Here is a 16,703-nt window from a genome sequence, read left to right as displayed (position 1 = left end):
ATCCATTTCTTGGGAAATCATACACAAGTCTTTAGAGATAGAGGCGCTGCGTCTGCAGCTTCCTCTCAAATGTTTCAGGAAAAAATGTGTGAGTTGGTGTGCGGGTGTGAGCCCGTGCGCGTGCATGGAAGGAGAGGGGATGAACGAGGAAAGCAAGGTAGGAAATTGTTAGCATTGGGACAATCTTGAAAGGCATAGAGGAATTCTTTGTACCATGTCCCCCACCATTTTTGCAAATCTTAAGTTATTTAAAGTAAGATTAATGGGTGTGGGGATGAGGAGCTAATCAGGAGGGGCGGCTGACAGAGAGGGGACTCTGAACTTGGATTTGGAATAGAGGCAACACCACTGGCCCAGAAGTATTCCAAGTCTCTTTGTTGGGTTTCTAGAGAGTCTCAATTCTCCTATAGAAATGAGAAGTTCTGAGTTCAAGCCAGATTTTACCCAAAGAACAATGTCTTTCTCTCCTGGGTAGTCCCCCTGGTTACCTGGAAACTCAGGGTCTCTGTCTTCCCTCTGTCATTATAGGAGCCTATAAAGAAGTCTGCATTTCTTTCTGATTATCTCATTGGGATCCACTATTTGGTTTTTTTTATTTTCTAGGTTAGGCAAGCACTATTCCAACTGCTTTATGTATTCATATCTACAAGACTTTACTTGCTTTGTGCTGTGCTTCCAAGTTCTTTTCCATCTGCTATGTGGTGCTGCTGGGCTCCAGCTCCGAAGTCTCTTCGGGTTTATAGAACTTTCTTTGCCCTCCATTTCAAGCACCTGCTCCACCTTAGATATGAGCGCCCCTTGACGAGTCACAGCTGCTAGTTTTCCTCCATTATTAGTTCTTTCCTGTCTTAGCCTGTGTTGAGTTACTCAACGTCTTTAACTTTAGACCTGGTCTTTTATCTTATGTTCCAATCACTTTTATATATATCTTCCCGGGGAAATGGGGAGGGATGGGGAAGGGGGGGTGGTGAGGGAAGGGGGGCGGGTCAGCGCAGGGAAAGGGGAAACACAGGGAGGAAGGGGGAGACATTACTGAATCACACCACTAAGGGGAGCAGTGGGCAGGAGGAGAGGCCCTCTGCACCCTATGTGGGTTAGCTCCCTGGGCTGGGCATCGAACTCAGGCTGTAGCCGCGATAGCGCTGTAGCTCTAGAGCCTTAACCCACTAGGCCACCAGGGAGACCCATGCTTGCTCTGTAGTTTTAGACTCTTAGTACTCCTCTGGCGGGAGCATGTCTGCTTTGGCAATGGTGATGCAAGCACTTCGTAAACTCGGCATCCGCAGGTGTAAGTCCATGTCCTAAGAAGCATAAATGACGTGGTCTGGCGTCTAGCTTACTTGGGAGCCTGCATTCAAGTGGTCCTCAAATTTAAAGTCAATGTGGCCGGTAACTGGTGCTCCCATCTGGGGGTGCCGACTATTGTGCACAGGCACGAATATCTTTCACCTGTAGTCTTCATTCAGTGGCAGGACCTGGAGACGAGGATGGAAATGATTTAAAGATACAATGTGATATTTTTCTCCCCTCCACCCGCCCCCCCCCCCCCAAAAAAAAAGCACTTTTTGGTTGGTTTGGTCTGGGCGCCCACCACCGCCCGAGATGCCAGAGCCTGGCCTAACCTCAGCGGCCTCACGTGTAAGGTGGGAGGGACCTCCAAGGCGTGAGTTGGACCAGACGGTCTTGATGCCTGCAGTATAAGCCCTTGGGGACCATGCCATTAGGCTAACCAAGGGGTGACAAGAGCGTCCCGGTTCAGGCAGGTCTGCCAGCTCCTGGGTCCCTTATTGGCTCTTTAAGGTTTTTTCCTGAGAGAGACGTGGCTTCCACTTACATCTCATTCGCTGTGCTGTACAGTGCCACACTGCACCTGGCGGAGGTGAGGTGGAAGCATTTATAGCGCCTCTTATGGGCTGCCACCTTTCAGCAGGTGAGAGAGATTTAAGTTTTAGGAGCTCAACATAAGGCAGGCACCCAAAAAGCCAAGATGAGGACTGCCACCAGGGGCAGAGTTAGAAAGCCACGTTAGCAAGATTCTCAGCATTCCCTTCCCTGAGACCTCCCTGTCGTCTCACTCCTGTGTGTCCCCTAGGAATGGCTGCCTTCACGTTCTTTCACTGTTACTTTGTGATTTTCTGTTAGAATATCTACCTGCTTCTACATGTGTCACAAATGTTCACTGGACACTACCTCACCAGAGGGTATCTGTTATTTGCCAGGGACTGCACTAGGTTCTGGGGTGTAAGGACAAGTAAGACTTTGGGTCTGTCCTATTGCCATTTCCTGACTTGACCTGGAAACAGATGCTTAAAATTTTGAGGGTGAAGAGAGGCCACCTGGTCCTGAGAGGATGTCAGAGAAGAGGAAGAAGTGTGGGGAAGTCTTTCTGATCCATGCAGACATGCTTCAGATTCCTCAGTCATTATTCTCGTGCCTAAAAAGAGGGCAGAGAATATAAAATGTGCCTGTGGGTGAGGTGGCAATGTCATAGTTTAAGGGCTATCAATGTGTCTTATTTTTGCAAACTGACATTAGGCATTTGGTACAATAGCAGGAATACTACTTACACTTGGATGACACTTTAAGATGCCAAGACAGGTAGCTTGTGGGGTCCCTTGAAAGTCCCAACTTAGAGTCTGATTTTTTTAATTTAAATTTTATTTTTATATTCCCCATACAATTACACCCCCCTTATTTTGACCCCAATCCCTCCTTTCCCCGCCCCCCAACCCCCATAGAGTGTCTCTGGTTCATAGTTTTTTGATGATTTTGATGTTTTCTTTCTTATAGTTATTCCTTTTCCTGGTCCCTTATTTAAGTTTTCTAGATTCCTGTTATGAGTGAGACCATCCGGTATTTTTCTTTTTCTTTCTGGCTTATTTCGCTGAGCATGATCCCTTCCAGCGCCATCCATGTTGCTGCAAATTGCATGTGTTTATCTTTTTTGAATGCTGAGTAATATTCCATGGTGTATATGTACCACCTCTTCTTGATCCAGGCATCTATTTTTGGGCATTTGGGTTGTTTCCAAAGCTTAGCTATTGTAAACAGTGCTGCTATAAACATAGGGGTGCAGGTGCTCCTTGGAATTGATGTTTCTGTGTCCTTTGGGTAAGTACCTAGGAGTGGAATTGCTGGATCATATGGAAGCTCTATGTTTAGTAGGTCAAGAAATCTCCACACAGCTCTCCAGAGTGGTTGGACCAGTTTGCACTCCCACCAACAGTGCAGGAGAGTTCCTTTTTCTCCACACCCTCGCCAACATTTGTTGTTGCTAGTTTTTTTAATATGTGCCATTCTCACTGGTATAAGATGGTATCTCATGGTAGTTTCGATTTGCATTTCCCTGATGACAAGTGATGTTGAACATTTTTTCATAAGCCTGTTGGCCATTTGCATTTCCTCTTCAGAGAAGTTTCTTTTTAGCTCTTCTGCCCATTTTTTGACAGGATTACTTTCTTTGTTTTTGTTGAGTTTCATCAGCTCTTTGTAGATTTTTGTGATCAGTCCTTTATCAGTAGTGTTGTGTGCAAAAGAGTCCTGATTTCTTACCCAGGGCACTTCCCACTTGCTTTTGTTTGAGACTACCTGCCTGAGGCTCCCACAGTTTTGAGGGGAAGAATTTCTCTCTACTCTGGATGGATGTGGGCTAAGTCATGTTGATTTCATCATAGCCCTTGGTTTTGCCCAGAGTCGCGATCTCTCTTTTCTCTCCCTTCCTGTTGGACTATTATGAGAATGAACAATGTAAGTTAAGAGCTACTCTTCCAGGGTTACCATATACCCCCAAGGAGTTCACAGCTGCCAAATGGATGCTCTGCTGACTCACAGCTGCAGGTGGGTAGCCAGCTCTGCGTGGTGTAATTATCATGAGCTGCAGCAAGATGGCAGAATGAAGGAAACTGCTGGCTCCTGTCTCTCTCCGCAGGATTCTCGTCTGCTGTAACTTGCAGCCAAGAAAGGGGGATGCTGATTTTCTGGGGCCAGTACTTGCACATGTTGTGGATGCAGGCCAACCTTGTCATTTTCATTTTCTAGTGTTTGGAAAGATTGTTGGCCTTGTGCCAGCCTTCCATTGATTAAATGAGATAATGTATGTAGAGCCTTTGGTGCATAGTAAGTGAGCAGCAAATGGTAACTGCTATAATAGTAATAATTATAGCAATAATAATCTTAAAAATCACTGTAATAATAGAGCAGCAGTAATAGAGCAATAGTGCTTAACAATGATGGTAATAATACATAGAATGATATATCAATCAGTGTGGCATGAGAGGGGATGTGATGGGTGTGGTTTTTCCCAGTAGGAAAGAGTTTTATCAGTGACATAATAAAAAGCAGGCTGTGTGAGAATTCTCTGTAAAGTTTGTTGGTAGGATGAATTATTTGCTCTTTCCAGAGTTCTGTTCACCACAGATGTTGAATACTGGTGAAAACAGACTCCCCAGCTCTGTTGTAATCTAAAGCCACAGGTTGTAGTCTTTCTGTGGCTCTTCTCTGCTGTGAAACAGCTGCATTTTCTCCACTCTGTGGCTGCCTCTGGGTGGCTGGGCTGTCAGCAGCCCCCTGGAGGGCATCTACCTGCGCCTGGGGAGATGTGCCCTAACACTGAGACAAAATCAGGTCTTGTCCCTAGGTCACTAATGGTTGGTTTCCTTTCTTTTGCCTAATAGAAGATTCTCTTTCCTTTGAGTAGGAAAATGCCCAGCTAATCAGAGAAGTGGAAGTAGACAAGGTCACCATGCTCTCCAGGGACCAGGTGGAGGCCATCAAGCAGCTGTGGAACGACCCAGGAATCCAGGACTGTTACGACAGGAGGAGGGAATATCAGCTATCAGACTCTGCCAAATAGTGAGTTCAGAGCCCACAGAACTTTCAGGCCAGTGTGGCCGTTCATCAGAGCTTACTGAAGAGAAATGAGCTGTTTGCTAAAAGGCAGGGAACTCAATGGCAACAGTACTTCCTCTTGCTCAACTGTATCCCCCCCCAACTTCTTGGTGTAGCTCTTACCACCTCCAAAGCCCTTACTTACCCTGTGCATCTCCGATTGCCTTGCTCAGATCAACCTTTCCATGTTCTGAATCTCTGGCCTTTTGAATGAGAGGCTCAATCAAATGCAGGGGTTCACTTGGTGGCACTCATCTTATTTGGAGTGCTGAAATGATCTGATTTAAATCCATGTCTGGTGTCTATTTTCCTCCTCTGGTTTCCTGATCAGAAGAGAGCAGATGTAATTGCCCTGAAATGTGAAAATCAATGCAATAGGCCCAGCAGTGACTGGTATGGTGCTGCCCTCTAGTGGAGAAAACAGGCTATGCAGGCCCAGCACAGGAATGGAGCCTGTTCACCAGCCCTGTGTTTGACTCCCAGCAAAGGCCAACTACACACTGTATTTTGATCTATATTAGCTTTAGTTTTAAATCATTAATCCCTTAAGGTAAAAATAAACAGATGGCTGTGCATGCAAACTATCCCATACACATCTTTTAAGAAAATGACAGCAGTACCTGTCAGGTCCCTGAGCAAATAATTTAATCATGGTACTTCTTGAAGAGGTGATGATTCTTGTTTCTGCAGCTCTCAGTGCCTTGCACCTTTCCTCATGTAATCCTTTCTTCTTTGAGAGCCATAATCCTTCCCAAGACCTGTTCCCTTCCCTTCAGTTGGTCATAGCCTTCGGAGCTGGTATAGGTGGGTGTTTGTCTCCCAAGAACATTTAGGTTCAGTCGAAGAGCCAGCAGCAAGAGGAAATAAATGGAGCCTAAAAATAATTAGTAAAGTGTTGGATCAGCACAGGAGATAGCTGGAAGAAAAGAGGTGACTTAAGGAAGGGGGCAGATTTGACATCTGGGGAGCTAGGGATGGATCTAAATTGGCCAAGGCATCTCTGGCCCTTAGCTGAGACAGCTGATGTTATAGACCTCTGTGAAGGTCCTGGCAGTTTGCTGGGGCTCTTGATGTAGAATGACCTGGAAAAGAGCTACTGGTCCTGCCAGAGCAGTCAATGGAGGCCTGAAAACTGGGGCAAGTCCCCTGAGAGGAATGTGGGGCGTGGCTAGGGTGTTGGCTAGAACAGTGACAGAGAAAATGCACTCAAAAACCAGAACAATTGTCTAGTCTTAACTGTGTCAATACTAGGGGTATGCATGCATTTCCTTGTCAAGGTCAGTGGTTGTTACCTGCTCTGCTAGTAATAGCTGCTTTTTTGGACAGGCATTTGTTTCACAACACTTCTGTGTATGCCTGTTTTGTGCCAGACACTGCTATGGGCTGCAGGTACAGTCAGTGCTCTCTGCTATGAAGTAACATACTGCCTGATGAAACAAGACATATATCAACTAATCATATATGTGACACTAAGCCCTGGGGTCATGTATGTGGTCAGTGGGGACAGTGCCCCAGAGCTGGCTTCCTGCACTAAGGACTGTATGATGAAGAGCGTCTGTCTATCACCTCTTGGCTCCCTATCATGCCACCTGCTCAGCCATAAGCAGACCTAGGTGGGGGCTGCCTGCCAGAGAAAGCAGGGCCAGCGTTGGTTGCAGGACACTCAGAATCACCACCTTTGCTGTTGGCCAGGGCTTAATTACAGTTGTTTTATTGGAAAATGCCATTCATAAAGGCCTTACGCTTTAGAAAAAGAATTATCATTTAACCGCAGAAAAAAATGATTGTTTTTAACATAGATTAATTTTGGCCATATATTAAAGCCCTAAGACAAGTTCTGGGCTATTTTACATGTCTAATTTCCCAGTGTAACAGGAAAACTTTATTATTTTGAAAGAACTTCTCATTGGCCTGTTTTTATGCCTTTCTATTTTATTAGAGACTAGCATGTATGTTCTATAATGATCTTGGATGAGGAGGCGTGGGGTGGGGAAAAGGGCCTTTAGAGGAAGGACAGATGGGAAGTCAGAGAACCAATTCCAACATCCTATTCCTTCTGGGCCTGCTCTCATCGACTGTGATAAAGCTTAGCTTTCAGGAGGAACAGACGCAGTGATCTGCTTACTTCCCAGAGGGCTTGTGAAGGCTTCAGATTTATACTTTCCAAAACAGTCATAGCTGGGCTGAAGGGGCGTGGCCCCAAGGTGGCTCTCAAAGTCACTGACGGAATCCATGAATTTAAGCAGGGCCCACTGTGGGCTGGGAGTGACTTCCCTGGAGTAGGATGGGCACTTCTCCCTTCTCTAAAACAAGTCTTGTTCTCTACATCGCAGTTACCTGAATGACATTGACCGAATTGCCACACCATCATTCGTGCCAACACAGCAAGACGTGCTTCGTGTCCGAGTGCCCACGACTGGCATTATTGAGTATCCATTTGACTTAGAAAACATCGTCTTTCGGTAAGAATGTCTTCCTGCCATGGTCTATTAAGAATCTGTCCAGGGGCCTCCCTGGTGGCACAGTGGTTGAGCGCTGGGTTGCGAAGCTGCCTGCAGCCTCTGCAGTGCTGGTTCGATCCCTGGCCACTGGGCAAGGGTCCCACATGGCGCACAGACCTCTCCTGCCACCCACTGCTCCCCTCAGCAGTGTATTTCGTCAGTCTGCCTGCTCTGTTCCCCACTCTGGCTCTGGTGAATTCTCTCACCCACCCGCGCTTCTGACTGTACCCAGTGCTTGTATAAATAAATAAATCTTAAAAAAAAAAAAAGAATCTGTCCAGGCTAGGAAGTCCCTAAGTGGATTCTAAAATGTTATTCCCCAAAGAGGTTATATCTCTTAGATATATCTGCTTCTTCACAGGGTATTTGGAATTGTGGCAATTCTCACATGCTAGAAGGGAAAGAGGTCATTTCTCTATTCTCCATAGAAGAATCCCCTTTCTGACATCTGGAATAATTTTTACACAGCTCTGTGTATATTTTACATATAATTATGTCTCTTCCAGGAAGCTCAATAGTATTGCTCATTTATTTTACTCCTTTCTGCAAGATTTATCATTTTTGGTTTTTACTTTTTTAAAAAAAGAACAATAATGTGCACTAAAAAATTGTGCCAGACATATAAAGTATTCATAGCTGTGTCTGTATGAACTTCCATGTACAAACATAGTTCTTTCAGGATGATTTAAGTAGGTCTTCATTGCATTAAATTATGGTCCCCAAAATGAATACTCTGGTATATAATTATGGTCCAGATAGCACTTTCACATCCACTCATTTCCTTTTCCTTCTAGCAGTTGTGATATCTCAACTAGAAAAATGTATAACAAGTCCAGTCCTGCCACATCCAGGTCCTATGTACACCTTAGTGCTTCTGGAAAATTGTCACATTGAGGTGGGGAAGCCCCCTCATTGAGTCCCTCTATGTTGTGCATCTTTGTGAGTCCTCCCCTGCACCTGTGTGCCCATGAGTTTATCTAAACCTTTAACAAAAGTTTTGGAGGCTGAAACCAACATTATCTAGGTGTATTTGATTTGGCCCTTCTGATACTGTAATGAAGCTTCTGAGCCAACATTTAAAAGTCGGAGTCCTTTTGCTTAAAACATTACATAACTAGTTTCTCTCGAGAAGATGGAGCATCTCCTCTGAGAGTCTGGGGTGTTGTCCAGCAGTATCTGGCTACACCATGTAGCAGGCATTCCCCTGCAGGGCCCCTTGCACTCTCCAATAGCTGCTTTTCTACTTCAGAGGCCACTGGATTCTTTCCCATAAACTGTCTGACCTCTGGAGCATTTGAGTTTGTGATCCATTGGCTATGATTCTCTGAAATCTCTCCCAAAGCCATAGGCAAAAGCTTTGGATATCCACATTGGACAAACAGCACTTTGTCTTTCTAGGGATGAAAGGGTTGCATCAGCTAAAGCAGAAAGGATTTATGGATGAATTAGAGGCGTCATGAAAGCTTAGTGGATCTGGAAGACTGCTTTCCTTTCTATCCTTTTGGGTGTGCTGCTCTGGCACTTGACAGTGTTTAGAGCAAAACCCACATGGATGTTTATACTTTCTGCCTACATTGCAGCAGCAGCTTCTTAATGGGTGGAGCCTGCTTGGGGACATCAAAGTGACCTCTGCCTGTTTTCAATAACTTCATTTACATTCTGTGCGTCCTTTGTTAGGAAATAGCCAATGGTGGTTTCCTATGTATGGCCTAAGCAGCAGAACTCAAACATTCAATCTCAGGACCCCTTTAGTAAACCATTTCCATGGTTTGATGAATTCATGTCCCTTCCCCCATCATCATGTATTCCTACCTGTGTCGTAGATCTGTGTTTCTATTGAACAGGATGGTGGATGTTGGTGGCCAGCGATCTGAAAGACGGAAATGGATTCACTGCTTTGAGAGTGTTACCTCCATTATTTTCTTGGTTGCTCTGAGTGAATATGACCAGGTTCTGGCTGAATGTGACAATGAGGTATGTGGCAGGGAATTTAGTTAGCTGTGGAAGATAGAGCTCTCTGCAGTTTCCAAGAAGCAAGCCATGTCTGGTATTAGATCCTAATCCTTAGTTCAGATGGTCTCGACAAAGTGTAGTCTGTGGACTAGGAACATAGGTATTGTTTCTGTGTTAGAAATGCATACCTATTAAATCAACCCAGATCAGATAAATCAGAATCTGCATTTTAATAAGACCCCAGGTAATTCAAACACTCAATGTTTGAGAATCACCGACCTGGAACTCTGGTTCTCAAACTTAAATGCACACTAAAATTCTCTGGGCACTTTAAGAACTTGGAGCCTGACTCCAGCACCAGAGATTGATATAATGTGCTGCTCAGGGCGGAACGAACCATAAGCACTGGTTGTCAGCCTTGTGTGCACACTGGAATCCCCTGGGAGTTTTTTAAAAATACTATCTTTTTGAGCTGATGAGAGACTCAACAAAAACAAAGTAAATAACTCAGTCAAAAAATGAGCAGAAGAGCTAAAAAGAAACTTCTCCAAAAAGGAAATGCAAATGGCCAACAGGCATATGAAAAAATGTTCAACATCACTTGTAATCAGGGAAATGCAAATAAAAACTACAGTGAGATACCATCTTACACCAGTGAGAATGGCACATGTTAAAAAAACTAGCAACAACAAATGTTGGCGAGGTGGTGGAGAAAAAGAAACTCTCCTGCACTGCTGGTGGGAATGCAAACTGGTCCAACCACTATGGAAAGCTGTGTGGAGATTCCTCAACCTACTAAAGATAGAGCTTCCATATGATCCAGCAATTCCACTCCTAGGTATTTACCCAAAGGACACAGAAATAGTAATTCAAACAGGCACCTGCACCCATATCTTTATAGTGGCTCTATTTACAATAGGTAAGCAATGGAAACAACCAAAATGCCCAAAGATAGATGACTGGATCAAGATGATGTGGTACATATACACCATGGAATATTACTCAGCATTCAAAAAAGATAAACACATGCAATTTGCAGCAACATGGATGGAGCTGGAAGGGATCATGCTCAGCGAAATAAGCCAGAAAGAAAAAGAAAAATACCAGATGGTCTCACTCATAGCAGGAATCTAGAAAACCTAAATAAGGGACCAGGAAAAAGACTAATTATAATTAAAGTAAAAATCAACAAGCAACTATAAACCAGAGACACACTACGGGGGGCAGGGAAGGGAGCAGGATCAAAACAAGAGAACGGGGTGGGGTGGGAATTATATAGGGACTATAACCAAGATGAAAATGCATACATTGTGCAAAAATGAAAAATGATGTAAAAAATATATAAAAGGAAAAAAAATAATAAAATACCATCTTTTTGACTTCTTAGTAGTTTGCTTTGGGGGTAACTTTCCCAAGTGCCACCAATAGATGCTAATGCACAGGAAAGTGAGGAATGCTATACCAAATAAGCTTTATTTGAGAAGAGTCTTTATAAACTCTGCAGGCCATGGTGCTCCCCAATTAAGACCCTAGCTGAGTAGGCATGGAGTGGTGTCAGATGCTGGGAGTAGTTCTGGGGTTACCTGGGGTAGCATCTGTCCTTCATTTCTCCTGGGAAGGATATCCCAGTCAGGCATTTGGTATCCTCTACAAAGTTGCCATAGCACTGGCTGGGCTGAACTCCATTAGTTGGATCTGCCTAGAAAGTCAAGAGAAATATGATAATCACTCACTTCCTTGTGAGGTTGGGGGTACCCATGACCTCTCCATTGTCTTCGCCTTTTAGTTTCATGCTCTGGAAGCAGGAGACATCTAAATCAATAAAGAACTCTGTCCAGGATTAGGCATTAAGTATGAACAAATTTTATCTTGTATTTAAGAGCCAACTTTTCTTGGAGTAGTTACACTAGCTAATTAGGAGAATATTAACCCATTTACCAAGTGTCATTGTACAAAGAAGAATAGAAAGCTTGGCTGCAACCCAGCTCTTTCAAATGGAGGATTTTTTTTTTTCTTTAAAGCAAAGACATCAATATGAAAAATTAGCTCTAAATTTGCCTCAGGGATTACTTACGATGTTTCTAGACAAACTCAGAAGATTAATCAGGTGTGTGAAGGACCATGTTCTTCAGTGTTCTTAAAACTTCTTGGGTGTAGATAAGTGTTGCATCTGTTCACTATCCTGTAACAGGATTTGTTTATCATATATAATACTTCCTTGGAGATCATTATTACAATCAGATTAAGTTTTAAAGAAGATTTAAAAACAAGTGAGGGGTTACCTCTCGGGTAATCAATTCCAGATCTTAATCCCCAAAAATGCATTGAGTGTGAGATGAGTCCAGGTATCTGGGAGTTACAGGGAAATGGAGATTTATGGCATGTCTCTGGAGTGCCTATGCTGGATTTTGATGATGTTTAGCCTGACTGCTTCCCTCTTGTTTTCCTCCTAGAAATACTTGAGTGCAGAATGTTACCTCTAATAATTATTGTCACAAGATAAAATCTTTATGTATCCTGCATGTTGTCCATAAATAATGGACATTTAATAATTTACTGCCAATGTCTAATGTTATACTACCCTACATAATTTCTACCAAGTCCGACAATTATATGGCTGTGGTAAAGTACTGAAAATTATGGGCTTGGTAAAGTACTGTGAATATTATGTTCATCCATAACCTAGAAACCCTGTTCCCTTTGTAGAGCTCACCTTTACAAGCACGTAAAGCATGGCACAGAGTCAGTGCTCAACGGGCTCCCTTCTCTGGCATCAAGTCCTTAGAGGCAAATCAGGGAGACCCCTGTGAATATGTTGAGAGACTTTACCACCATTCCCCACCAATGAATGTAGGTAAAACTCATGTTTTTGCCTCACCACTGCCTGGAATACACATGAGAAGGGAGCTGGCGCCCTTTGTCTCACAATACATTTTGGGAATTAAGATCTGGAACTGATTACCAGAAAGATAACTCTCACTTGTTTTTAAAGCTTCATTAAAATTTATTCTGACCTTAATAATGATCTCCAAGGAAGTTTCTATATGAAAAACAACTCCTCTTCCAGAATAGTGAATGGCTGCAATACTTATCTATACCCAAGAAAAAGTTTAATTTTAAGAACACGTTTTTAAGAGTAGTAGCTGGAAAAGCCTAACTTCCTCTCATCTCATATGACTAGAAGTTCAATTGAAGTGGGTATGAAGCTTCTTTTTCTAAGATGCACAACAGCTTTTCTTATATATCTTCACACGTGAGTTTGGGGCTTGAGAAGGGCTGTAGTGCTGTAGGAAAGGAGACCCAGAAGGGGTTAATGCGAGGGGGTGGAGGAAGCCTGGGACCCTGAGAGGCTGTCATGTGAGCACAGATGATGCCCCCGGTGATTTATTTGCATGTTGTTTTCAAAGTACTGCTTTCCTTTCTAGTTTACTCTCAGTCCTTTGTTCCTTACTTAGAACCGCATGGAAGAGAGTAAAGCCTTATTTAAAACTATTATCACCTACCCATGGTTTCTGAACTCATCTGTGATTCTGTTCCTAAACAAGAAGGATCTTCTGGAAGAGAAAATCATGTATTCTCATCTAATTAGCTATTTTCCAGAATATACAGGTAAGCATCCATTCTGTTGACTTTTCTGGCATCAGCACTCTTAAAGGAAGATCATGAACATGTTAAGAGACTTTATCACCCTCCTCCACCTATGAATGGAAGCTCTGCTGGCAACACTCCATGTTTTTGCCTCAGCACCTCCATAAATGCCTCACGTACTGCCTGGAATACACTTGCTAATTCCACTGTATCTCCAAGATTCAGCTCAGGAAGCCCTTCCTGGTTGCCATTCTGACCCAGAATCCCTACCTGCAGTAGGTGGGCTTACCTTGCTCTCTTGGCCTCTGTGTAGTCATGTCTGCTCTCTCCCCAGTCAGCTCCTGTGCCCAGCCGACCTTGGCTCCCACTGCTGGTCGGAGCGCAAGGTACTGCTGAGGTGTGGGATAAAGTATGGCAGCTCCTTGACCAGACTCCAAGGAGATGACCTAGTGAAGATAAGAGTTTATGCCCAATTGTTCACTATTTGTGGTACCTGGAGGTCTTAAATATTACTAAAGCTTGACATTGTCTTTGTACCTTTTACTAACTGCACTGGCCATGTAGAATAATAGAGCCCTCAAGTTATAAAATCAGACTTTGGTCCCTAGTAATGTTAGTTGCCACATCCTTCCTTCTCCCTCTCCAGGCCCACTCCGGTTGGTGTTAATAAGGATTCTCCCTTTTCAAAAGTGGTTCAAATCAGAAAATGACAATGGATCACTTTTTCCCCAACAAAGTACCTTAAACAGTATTTTAAAGTGTCCATGGGGATGTAAAAATTATTTTACATGGTCATACTGAGATTTGAAAACAATGCCCCAGGTAAACTTTCTTCTAGAAATGACAGGTCAAAGGATGACCTAATAATGAGCTACCTTTCGTCTTTATTCCTAACTGCATTCATAACTAGGACCAAAGCGGGATGTCAAAGCTGCCAGAGACTTTATCTTGAAGCTTTATCAAGATCAGAATCCTAACAAAGAGAAAATCATCTACTCCCACTTCACATGTGCCACAGACACAGAGAATATCCGCTTTGTGTTTGCTGCGGTGAAAGACACAATTCTACAGCTAAACCTGAGGGAATTCAACCTAGTTTAAAAGCTGCTACTCACTCCTTGCTCAACTAGAAGACAGGATTTGCAAGCTCCTCTTATTTTATTTGCCAGTGCATCTGACATCACCCAGTCCCATCATGCAGGCTACAGGACAGAGATGGGTGATTAAGCTTGTAAGATTTTGAATTTTATAGAGTTTTACAAAGCCACTGTGATTTTTAATTAAATTTGTGTTTAATAATAGCCACTTCAAAAATCATTCGACTGACAGGCTTATTTATATAGCTCATGCCTTCAGACTTCTAAGATTAATTTGGGTAACTTTTTTAAAAGAAAGTTAATGGGTTTGAAGCTTTTTTATTAAATCTTGTAATTTAGAGACTTAAATTATTTTCACTTCATGATGAAGTATGGTCTTTAACATGTCACCAAAGGTTTTTTTTTTAAACTGTTGGCTAACTTTCTAAGCCAAATTAATGACTATAACAGTACATCTAATTTAGTTTTGCCACAATTTGATCACCATGAAGCCAAAACTGACATAGGGCAAATGAGCTCTAGATAGAATGTGTGATATATTGGTAATGTGTAAGTGTGTATAGTATATATTACAATGTATATGACCCGGTCTTGTAAACTCAAGAAATGGCTAAAGGCCCAAATTGTAATGTCACCCCTGCCAACGTTCTAATGGCCATCACAGATATGTTTGAACCATGTATGAGGCTAAGAATATACCATTCTGCCATTGTACTGGATTACATTGTGTTTCTTTCAGCTCATGATTAATGTGTCAAACTTTTTAAATGTCCTTGTAGTGGACAAAAAATAAACAGAAGTTTGATAATAGATGACAATAAAGAAAACTGAGTAACTCCCTGAAATGGCTACCATGTCCAGCAAAAAAAAAAAAAAAAAAAAAAGATACTGGGTTAGGGGAGTCAGTTATAGGAGGTGATCAGGAAAACAACAGTAAAACCAGTAAAGTTGCAATGCATATTACAGTCAGGTGCCTTCCTCAATGTTAAGATGACACTGTTACAAATGGAGATTTATCACATAAATAAGTCTCTCTTACAAAAAGATAATTTTTACTTTGTATTCAAAGCTTTTCCTGTGTCTTTAAAAATTATCAGCTCAAAATAATGCTTATGTCAAAGAGGCATATTTTGGGATTCCATATTCTAATCCCTTTCAGTCACTTCAAAGAAGTTTCACAGTCCAGAAGCTGAGTTGATAAGACTATTCTACATTATTTCACTGAACCAAGCTCTTAGTCTTGAGAGTACATTAGTGTGTCTGGTGTCAGGGGGCAGTGCTGCAGATGCAAATCAGATATTCAATATGAGGTCATTTCTCTGGAAACAGAAAAACAAAGGTTATTGGCCAAGACAAATTATAAGCACAGTCTAAGTCCCGAGGGCTGTCAGATGTTGGAATCAAATTATCTTTTCCATTTAGAATGCCACTGATGTTACTGGCTGTTCAGGTAAGATTCTGAGTGACCTACACCGAAAAAGGCATGAAAATTATCTAAACATAGCTATTGTGGCTATTTCGCTGGAGTTCGAATCAAGTCGATGCTAGTTTTGAGGAAGTTAGAATTCAGAATCTAATCAAGTTTACAGATAAATAAGACCTCAGACAATGAACAAAACCAGATCTGTTACCTACAAAGGTATATTATACTGTCTACTGAAGCATTATTGTCCTCTTTGCAATTACCCCCATTTTTAAACCAAATGACAGCTAAGCAAATTTGTTTGCAAAATAAATCTTAATATTGACACGAGTGCAGCAAAAAGAGTGACATAGATTCTTTTAAATCTGCTTTGTCGGAACTTCTCAAAAGGAATCTCAGGTTGTAATTTTAACAGTCTAGTAACCCAAAATAAGATCGTGCCATCAAACTTTGCCTGCAATGCTTTTCTAGATTTCTACTCCTTTAGTGATTTTGATCTTTCGTTAGCAGTTTTATAAATCCAACTTTTCCTTAGAGTTCTACAAATACATACCCAGCCCAATGGTATGATTTCAAAGTTTTCAGAAACATGTACTTCTCAGAGTCCTTTCTGTGAATCTCCTTGAAGTTAAAGCACTTTTGCTAAAGTAAAACAACTTCTGTAAATGACAAAAGAATTTTTAAAGTGGCAATGTTTAAAATTTGAAGAATTCATTTTAATGCAAGTAGACTAGGAAATTTGGTTATTTTTGTGACAAACATTTAAGACATTAACTAGAATATCAAAATACTAGGCTATATCAGATTTCTAAGAATTTCAAGCAATTTTTGGAACACAATAATACCAACTATCTATACAAATATAACTAATTGGGAAGTTTTGTATCACTTCTTCTTTGCCAATATTTCCCAGGTAATTTAACACATCAAAAAGCCTTCTTAGTTAATATCTTTACAGAGAGAACACATCTCAAGATGTTCCAGGAGGCTCCTGGAATACCTACAAGCTAATCTAAGGTCAAAATGACTTCATTTAGATTTTAATTTTTGGAATTTTGTAAGAAACATAAAAAGTTTTGGGACCCCTACTACGAGGACCACACACCATTATAAATCGATACATAATTACCGATTAAAGCAAAATAACAATAGAAAAGGGCGTCCCTGGTGGCACAGGTGGTTGAGCGCCACACTGTGAAGCTGTCCACAGCCACTGCAGCACGGGTTCAATCCCCGCAGGCCGGCGAGATTCCC

The 16,703-nt window shown here is 42.2% G+C and overlaps 1 protein-coding gene and 1 long non-coding RNA gene across 4 annotated transcripts in view; one reads left to right on the top strand and one right to left on the bottom strand.

Moving 5' to 3' along the window:
• Positions 1–16,133, top strand: part of GNA14 (G protein subunit alpha 14) — a 174,371-nt gene extending 158,238 nt beyond the window's left edge. Inside the window, exons 4-8 of the mRNA XM_054689238.1 lie at positions 4,697–4,851; positions 7,221–7,349; positions 9,233–9,362; positions 12,797–12,950; positions 13,840–16,133. Of these exons, the coding sequence (XP_054545213.1) occupies positions 4,697–4,851; positions 7,221–7,349; positions 9,233–9,362; positions 12,797–12,950; positions 13,840–14,030 (759 nt within the window). The 3' untranslated portion in view covers positions 14,031–16,133. The remainder of the gene's footprint in view (positions 1–4,696; positions 4,852–7,220; positions 7,350–9,232; positions 9,363–12,796; positions 12,951–13,839) is intronic.
• LOC119231171 (uncharacterized) lies at positions 959–16,145 on the bottom strand. 3 transcript variants are annotated; one of them, XR_005121884.2, is made up of 8 exons: positions 16,003–16,145; positions 13,219–13,375; positions 10,925–11,040; positions 9,201–9,489; positions 5,508–5,761; positions 5,033–5,210; positions 2,294–2,434; positions 959–1,475 (listed from the first exon to the last, which is right to left on the bottom strand). It is a non-coding gene; the product is annotated as an uncharacterized LOC119231171 (long non-coding RNA). The 3 variants fall into 3 exon arrangements; XR_005121883.2 differs by having other exon boundaries at positions 2,337–2,434; XR_008549624.1 differs by having other exon boundaries at positions 9,201–9,258.
• Between the last annotated feature and the right edge of the window lie 558 nt (positions 16,146–16,703).

Source organism: Talpa occidentalis, unplaced genomic scaffold, assembly GCF_014898055.3.
Source record: "Talpa occidentalis isolate TD23 unplaced genomic scaffold, MPIMG_talOcc4v2.1 talOcc4.7, whole genome shotgun sequence".
NCBI lineage: Eukaryota > Metazoa > Chordata > Mammalia > Eulipotyphla > Talpidae > Talpa > Talpa occidentalis.
Note: the sequence above shows the minus strand (reverse complement) of the source record. Positions and strands in the feature narration are given on the sequence as shown.